The 8,646-nt window shown below is 42.3% G+C and overlaps 1 protein-coding gene across 2 annotated transcripts in view; it reads right to left on the bottom strand.

Moving 5' to 3' along the window:
- NME7 (NME/NM23 family member 7) overlaps positions 1-8,646 on the bottom strand; it is a 34,748-nt gene that overhangs the window by 17,769 nt on the left and 8,333 nt on the right. Inside the window, exons 1-3 of one of the 2 annotated variants that reach the window (XM_023537565.1) lie at positions 6,844-6,919; positions 5,148-5,255; positions 4,322-4,488 (exon numbers count right to left, since the gene is read on the bottom strand). In XM_023537565.1, coding sequence (XP_023393333.1) covers positions 4,322-4,488; positions 5,148-5,150 — 170 coding nt within the window. In that variant the 5' untranslated portion in view covers positions 5,151-5,255; positions 6,844-6,919. Of the gene's footprint in view, positions 1-4,321; positions 4,489-5,147; positions 5,256-6,843; positions 6,920-8,646 lie in introns of those variants that run through there. The other variant, XM_023537564.1, reaches the window with a different exon arrangement.

The raw sequence follows: 8,646 nt of genomic DNA, 5'->3' as shown, positions 1-8,646 counted from the left end.
CAGAGAGACCCAGGCGCACAAAGCCATCTCAGTAGTGCTGCTGCCATCTGTTGCTGCGGAGCAAACCACCCAAAACGTAGTGGCTTAAAACAGTTTCTCGAGATTCTGTAAGCTGGCTTGGCACCGGGCACCTGGGATTCACCCGGGATCATTCGCTCAGCTGCATTTGGCTGGGGCAGGGAGAGTCTGCTGGAGACATGGCTTCTCTCCCCTCGCCGTGTTTCATCCTGAAGGAGGCTAGTCCAGGCTGCTTTGCATACAGCCACATGGTGTCCAGTGTTCAAGCACTTATCAAGCATCCCCTTGAGATATGTTTGCTGCTATCCCTTTGGCCAATGCAAATCACATGGTGAAGTCCAGAGTCAGTGTGAGAGGGGACCAGACAAGGACACAGATACCTGGGGGCCATCACCGTGACAATCTACCTTTACCTACACTGAGGCGTGCTCTGTAGGATGCAGCATGAGATGCTCTCAAAAGAAAATCAAAAAAATATGAAAATCGTTCTTTTACGATTAAAACTTCTTAGTGGAGAGTGAAAAGAGTTTGGCCAGGCTTCACAAAACTAAGACAGGATAGAAATTTCTGGAAAATAACAGTTTTCACAGAGCCGAGCAAAAAATACGTTCTTCATATACCTTCAGGCTCTGAACAAAAACTGCAGCGAACACAGATGTGCTCAGTAAACCGCACAAGCAGCATCCCACGCAGCATCCCACGCAGCATCCCACACAGCACGATGCTGCGCGCTCTGGATGCCGCCCGCCTACCGGAAGCCATGCGTAAACTCCGATCCACTCTAATTTATGTAAATGTTTGTGAAGGTATTCATGTTTTCCCTAAGCATATAAAAACCCATCCTAAAACATCAACCTTAGGACTGATTTATGGTTCTTGTGTCTTTGCCAGTGCAACGTGGATGCGTGCCCCCTGGGGGAAGAGGAGCAGTCTCCTGCGAGGCACCTGCTGAGCCCGAGCTCTCCAGTGACAACAGCGACAAAGCCACTCAGAACAATCCTTCCACTGAGAACTGAAAACGGTGGGTAATTATAAAAATGGTTTTTAAAAGCAAAGAGAAATTGACACGATACTAAACCGTTATTGTCACAAAAGCGAAAGAAAAATGGGGACCCAGAAACATGCGGAGGAAAGTCGCACGGGCAGCACCGCCCATCTGGCAGATCCGGACTTGATCTGTACCACACTGCCAGGCGGGGGAGGAGGACCCCACGGAGGGGGCTCCCTGCAATACTGTGGGACCACGGCTGCAGCCTGAGGGTGAGCCAGACAGGACCGGGCCTTGCAGGGTCTGGTGGCACAAGTTCCCTTTGCCTGGGTGGCCTGGGACCATCTACCTGTGAACTTAACAGTCATCCGGGTCGCTGCCAAGGCCTCCGAGGAAACGCCCAAAGTGAACGCAGTTCCTCTCTAGGAAGAAGTGAACTGTGTCTTGCACCTCAAATAGTTGACGTAACAATACACGACACACACATACACCGATATAGGCATCCACACACGTGCAATCATGGCGATCACCACCAAAGATAACCACACACGCACGCACGCACACGCACGCACATGCACGCACGCGCACGCACGCACACGCACGCACATGCACGCACACGCACGCACACGCACGCACACGCGGAAAAACAACAACACGGAGGGAGACAGAAGAAAACAGCACAGAACAGAGAGATGCCTCAGATGCGGGTGTCTGAAAATATAAAAACCTTTAGAAATAGTCACATGATCAGATCTGGATCATAAGATGACTGTGCCAGCGATGGTTAAAGGTCTAAAAGACAAGCTACAAAATTTCATCAGGAAACAGAAAACTATAAGCTGTAAATAATAAACATGGAGATTTGAAAAAGAATCTATTAGAAGATCTAGTGATAAAAATACAATAATGAAAGCATGAACCAGACAAACGGTTTGACCGAAGACACGCTGCAGCTAAAGAAAGAATTTTGAACAGATTCAGAATGAAGCACAAAGAAAAACATGTCACAGATGAGAGGGTGGTTTCGAAGATGTAAGTGACATGAAGACTCTTAGAGATGAGGACAAACTGAAAATTCTCTACCAGTGGACACACTCTAATGGAAATTCTTTTAAAAATCTAATTTAAGCAAAACTAAAATCATCCCCAAAAGAATGTCTGAGACAAAAGTAATAGAAGTGGTAAAATCCAATTGAATACCGATAATATGAAACAATAATGAATCATTAGATTCACAAAATGAACAGGAAAACATACCCAGCAAAAATGACATAATTCCGCAGAAATAATTCAGCAAGGCAGAAAACTCAGCTAAACTGTTTTACGGTTCTTATAGTTTCAGGGAGGAAGATAATGATATTGGTTAACTCTAGGCTTTCATAAGTCAAACACCCCGCTGTAGTTTCTACACCTTTCAAACCAATAGGGAAAAAATGGATCCTTAACCAATCCAAAATAAGTCAGAAAAGGAACAAAATAATAGTAATAGAACAAACCAAGCGGTAGAAAAAGCACAGGATCAGATGGCAGAGGGAACTGCAAATATATTAGTCGTTCCATTAATATAAGTGGTATATAGTAAAAGATGAAGATTATAAAGCTGGATTACTGGATTTCTAAAAAAAGTCAGTCAAGGACAAAGAATACCAGACCGAATTTAAAAAAACAGATAACTAAAGTTATTTAGAAAGGCATATTTAGAATAGGGTACTGAACGTTTGGAAAAAGGCACACTGTGCAAACATTAACTATCAGACAAAGTAGACTGTAAGGAAAAATTGTATTGATAGAGATAAAGATGATGTCTTCAGAATAACAAAAGGTTCAATTTACCGAGAAGATACAATAATTTTAAAACCTGGTGACACATTCTCAAAATTATAACATAAAAACTAACATAACAACAAGGAGAAATAGACAAATGGCAAGTGGCATGGGAATCTGTTCAAAATTCTTTCTTTAGCTGCAGCGTGTCTTCGGTCAAACCGTTGGTCTGGTTCATGCTTTCGTTATTGTATTTTTATTACTAGATCTTCTAATAGATTCTTTTTCAAATCTCCATGTTTATTATTTACAGCTTATAGTTTTCTGTTTCCTGATGAAATTTTGTAGCTTGTCTTTTAGACCTTTAACCATGGGAAACTTTAACGAAACCTTGGTAACTGATGGAATAAGCTGACAAAAATATTTAGTAATTACGTGAAAGATATGAACACAATTCACAAACTTGATCTGACTGACACACACCTGCACATCAACCAACCAAAGAAAAAAAACGAAAAATAAGAAAAGCAGTAAAAGAATAGCTGTTAGTACAAAAATACTAATAACACGCCTAAATGTACAGGTACTAGTGTTACCAGTGACAATCTAGAAGTTTTCAGATTGATTTCTTTCTTAAAGACCTAGACGTGTTTACAGGAGACACACCTCAGGGGACCTGAAAAGGAATCGCTGCAGAAAGGACCACCAGGTCCCGCCCGCCCGCGGCCCACATGGAGCCCTCCCACCTGAGCCTGGGCCTCGCCTCAGCCCTGGGCCATAACATCCCTAAGCCTCCGCTTCTTCCCCTGAGAAGTAGGATAATGACAACAGAATCTTTTTTGTTTGGTTGCTGTGGGGCTTAAATAAAGGACACACGCAGGTCATTTCAACACCTGGCATGACATGGGAATGGCTAAGGGTCCCCAAGGCTTGCCATCACCCCCTCGGCCTACTTCTGCTCCCCTTAGGCATTCCTCCTCCCTCTTCACGCCTAGTGCTGCCATCCTGACTCAGGCTATGTCACAAACTGAATTGTAAAGTCTTTTAACCGCCAAGCTAGTGGAACAGAACTGTGAGCTCTTCCCAGTGCACGACACACGACTCCTGCCCTTGGGCCTTGGCTCACACTCACTCCTCTGGCCCGAGTTCCCCGTACTTGATCCAACCGCGTGAAAATTCAACCCATCTTTCACGGTCCGGCTCAAACTCCTCCACGAGGCCTTTCCTGCTCTTCCCCAAGAAAGTGCCTTCTTCTGAGTTCCCGCTGAGCTTATGGGACTCACTACTTTTATTTCCGATAAGCCATATTTATCCTATACGCCAAGCCTTTTTCTCGTCAAATACTCTCAGTTTCCAGTTAGATGCATGTCACAAAGGATGGTGAGGGTGTATAAAGTTTGCAATTTTTCCTCAGACAATATTCAATGCCTAAGACTATGGCCATCATCTTGTTACCCGAGTAAAGAGCAAATCACAGAATGTGGTCCATGTGATCCTGAGACAAACCAAATGTTTTCAGAATGAAAAAGGATTCTACAATTGTTTTCTTACTTTTCTTTCCTACTGCCCAACTGACGGGCTGTGTATTGATCCCCGTAGTCAGTGAGCACCAGTTGTCGAGAAAAGACATTCACTTTGTTGCCTATAAATAAATCTTCCAGGTGAAGGTCGTCATATTTGGTCCGCTTTAAAAAGGTGCGATGATTCTTCACATCATGCTAGAACCAAAAACAATACGATAGAACAAATAATTACCAGTCGGGAATGTTAATCTTATAAACTAGATATAGTTCTTAGTTCTGCTGTATTAAACATAGGTTACATTTGGTTTCGTTTTTGCTACAAATACAAATCATGATTTCTTTTATACTATAACTTCTGCATGTCCTAGTCAATTCCGGTAATAACATAAAAACTTATTACAAATTTAATACTTTAAAAAGCCCTAAATAGAAAGATTTGTTTATTGCCAAATCATTTCAGCAAATCAGAACCTTGAAAGCCCAGAGAAATCCCAAATTTCTGTTTTCTTGCCTACACAAAACCCAACAGCCAGCAGATAACAGCCTTCAATACTGATGGCATATTTATGACCATGATAATCTCCATCTATAACCATGTATTGACTATTGCTTAATCCAAACCATGAAGAATCCTATTTCAGTTTTCTGACCAAAAACTATGAATTCCTATTTTTTGACATTTAAAAATAAAGGCACAAAACTATCATCTTGTATTAGAATTATAATACCGAAAAAATAATTCCCGTAAAAAATATATATAGACAAAAACGCATTTTTATGTAAAGGCAACCCGTTCCCTCCCTATCACACCTTCACTCCCTCGCCAACTTTCAAGCAAAGAAAAGCTCATTTACCATTTCAACAGATCCGTCCTCTGGGTAATACAAAAGCTCATAACGTCGATAAAGTGAGGCATTTGGATCATACCACTCTGTAATGAAAACGAACCTTTCACTATGATTCTGCAAGGAAAAAAAAAAGGATTTTAACACTAACATATGAAATATGAACTCTTGTATAAATCATATGGATTAAAAGCAAAAATGACCAAATATGTGCAACAAATTAATCTGTTACTATTTATCCGTTACATTGAATTATTCTGCTTTTCTACAATATATCAGTTATCAACACACCCTCAGAAAGATTTCCTTCTAATTTCTTATTAAATATCCTTGGATATCTCAAACACAACTTACAAACTGCTTAATGCTATGTAGCCGTCCGGTCATCTCGAGGAACGATTTTGTAAAATGTGGACTCTGGATCTGACTACAATAATAATTCAGTCCTTCCGAAAGCAAGTTTACATATAAGCAATCAGTAAACGGCTGTGAAAAAAAAAAAAATTCTGAGGCTAGCTCTCAATTACATGAAGTTTTAACTTTTCTAAATTTAAGACTCTAGCAGTATTAGCATATTGTCGTTAAAATCATAGCAAACATCTTCTCTCCCTAGTAATTTCACGTCATAGCATCTTTTTTATAGGAATCATAGGAGAATGTGCAAGTCTCGGTCCTCTGAGAAGCAGAGGCGATGCCAAGACAGGACTAAGCATGCAAGAATTTTATTCCTGTAAGAGAAATTCTGTGAGGGAAATTCCTCCTATAAGATAAAAGCGGCAGAGATCTCAACACAAGTCTGAGCCTGAGAGGCGGGTGGAGGAAAGGAAGGCTCCGTGGGACTCCCCTGGGTTGCTGTGCCGTCCACGAGGGGCTCGGCAGAGGGTTCCTCGCCTTCCAGGACATCCCTGCTCCTCCCACCTGGCTGGAGGCCATCCTTGGGAAGCAAGTCCTGCGTGCAAAGGCAGCCTTGCGCTGCAAACACAAGGCTGGGCCCTTGGTCATCAAGCTCCCTCTAGTGGGAGGTCTGTGAGGTGCATCCTTATGGCTACCACACAGGATTAAATGAAAAAACCAGAGTGGTCCCCTTTCCTTTCCTATTAAGCAGGACTTCCCATCAAATGTTATTAAAAATATTTCAGCCTCCAAAAGTTTTTTATTACAATAAGCAAATGAAGGCATGAGGAAGAAATGGGTCTAGGAGTTTTGCCGCTAATTCTGGACTTAGCGTCCGATTCTCTGGTTAGGGAATATGAATGGGTCCCTTTCATGTAGTAATTCACTCATCGATTCTAATAGTAGAGGCTGCATGTCCAGTTGTCACTAACACATGTATAGGTTTTTATTAATGTACATTGGCCAAATCACACATTTTTTTTTTCTATTCAAATAAGCCTAATTTTAATTAATCAATGAACAAACAGAACAGTACTTTCCAAGCTCCTGCCAGGCCCATCCCTTTCAGGCGGGACTCACCCCCGACCCCTACAAACAGCAGTGGTGGGGAGGGAGAGAAGACAGGTGTCACAGGGCACGACCTCTTATCTCCTGTCTGATTATCGTAAAAGTTCACCCTCAGATTTTCTATTTTTAATAATGTAACAAGAGGTTTGTCACGTATGCTGATAGTGTGGGTTCCTTTGACATGAGATGACCTTCAGCAGGTTCTGTATAGACTGAATCGACAGAGAGACAGAATAAGCCCCACCCTTGAGACTCAGCCAGAGGTCCTAGGTGGGGGCAAGGGCCATGTCCAGAGGTCAAAATAGCAATCCTAATCCCCAGGTGCTTTGCAATCATCTTAAAATGACAAAGACCAATACACGTAAAACTATGTGTATTGTTTTGCAAAAATGCAATACAAAAACAATTCAGAGATAGGCCGTGTGACATGAAACTACAGGCATTAGAAGAAAAGTAACTCATACGATCATGACAAAAGTCACAAGAGCAAGCATGGTGCCGCTGAAAACCTGAGAGGAAGCAGCTTGCAGGAGGACACGGAGAGCTGGCCAAGTGATATACCTACATTTTAAAAACAAAACGAAACTTGTGCTTCACTGAGCCAGTGAACATTCTGAGGCTAACATTTAAATAATATTCATCTTAATAGCAACCCACGTAGCATTAATGGGTGATGGATAAACACAATGTGGTATGTACATACGATGGAATATTACTCAGCCTTAAAAAGGAAAGAAATTCTGACACATGCCACAAAATGAACCTTGAGAACATAATGCTAAGTAAAATAAGCTGGTCACAAAAAATATATATACACTGTATAATCCCACTTACGTGAGGTCCCTGGAGTAGTCAAAATCTGAGCAACAAAGAAGAACGGTGGTTGCCAGGGGCTGGGGAGGAGGGAATGGGGGTTCTGTTTGCTGGTTGTGGAGTCTCAGTGCTACAAGATGACAGGTGACGGTGGTGACGGCGGTGGTGGCTGCACAACTTCGTGCACGTGTTTAACAGCCCTGAACGGTGCACTCAAGAGGTTTAGGACGGCAAACTTTATGTCACGCGTATTATACCACAATAAAAAAAACCGGGGGAAAAACGGACCATAGGTGATCAGATACTCTAGTCATGCACTCTCTTCCTCATTCCAAAAATGTTTATCGACCGTTTTTCTGGTGCCGAGCTCTGCGACACATTCTGTGAATTCCAAGAAACGATCCTTGATGTAAAACCCACATACATGAACAAACCATGCCGAGTCACTGTGACACGAACAGCGAGAGGCACAGGTTAAGAGCTGGCACTTTCTGTTAGGTGCTTGCTGTGTTCTGACTGCATAGTTCTAAACACTTGTGGATTTTAAACAGACGACATTAGGAGAGAGATGGTATTATCATCTCCATTTTAAAGACAATGGAACTAAGACTCAGTTAAGAAACACGCCCAAGGTGGCACAGCATATAAACAGGGGAACCCAGGCCCCTGCTCTTAACCACTCCCGAGAGAGCAGAGAAGGGGCTCAGCGGCCGGCCGATGCTGCCCTGTCTGCTCGCCCTCCAGAACCTGAAACTAAACCCTTTCGATTTCATTGCCAATTAAAACAAATCAGATCTCAGAAAATATGACAACCATAAAAGCCAGGCCATATTGTCAACTTGGAATTCTATCGATGCCTTGAAAATGTACATTGCCCTCGATGATGCTGTATTTCAGGAAAAATTACTTCACAATATCACACTTCCTTAAATCACATTGAAACACATTTATAGGCTACATCACGGAAAACAGTCTTGAACTGACTAGAAACCTGATTTTCAGAATTTGTAGGATTAAGAGTCAGAAACTGGCCTCAATCAATTTTGAGCCAATTATCTGCTTCTGTGTGACTTCACAGACATTCTGGAGTAAACTATATAGATGAGAAAGTGGACAGTTCAACAAGCTTCTAGAGTTTAAGTCTGCATGGACTTACGGCCACTCTGAGTGACATAATAGAAACTCACAGTACATGAGAACCTGCCACCTCAAGCCAGCTGCTTCCAGCGAGGGT

The sequence above is a fragment of the Pteropus vampyrus genome, unplaced genomic scaffold (genome assembly GCF_000151845.1).
Source record: "Pteropus vampyrus isolate Shadow unplaced genomic scaffold, Pvam_2.0 Scaffold194, whole genome shotgun sequence".
Taxonomy (NCBI): domain Eukaryota; kingdom Metazoa; phylum Chordata; class Mammalia; order Chiroptera; family Pteropodidae; genus Pteropus; species Pteropus vampyrus.
This window is presented reverse-complemented; position numbering and strand designations above follow the sequence as displayed.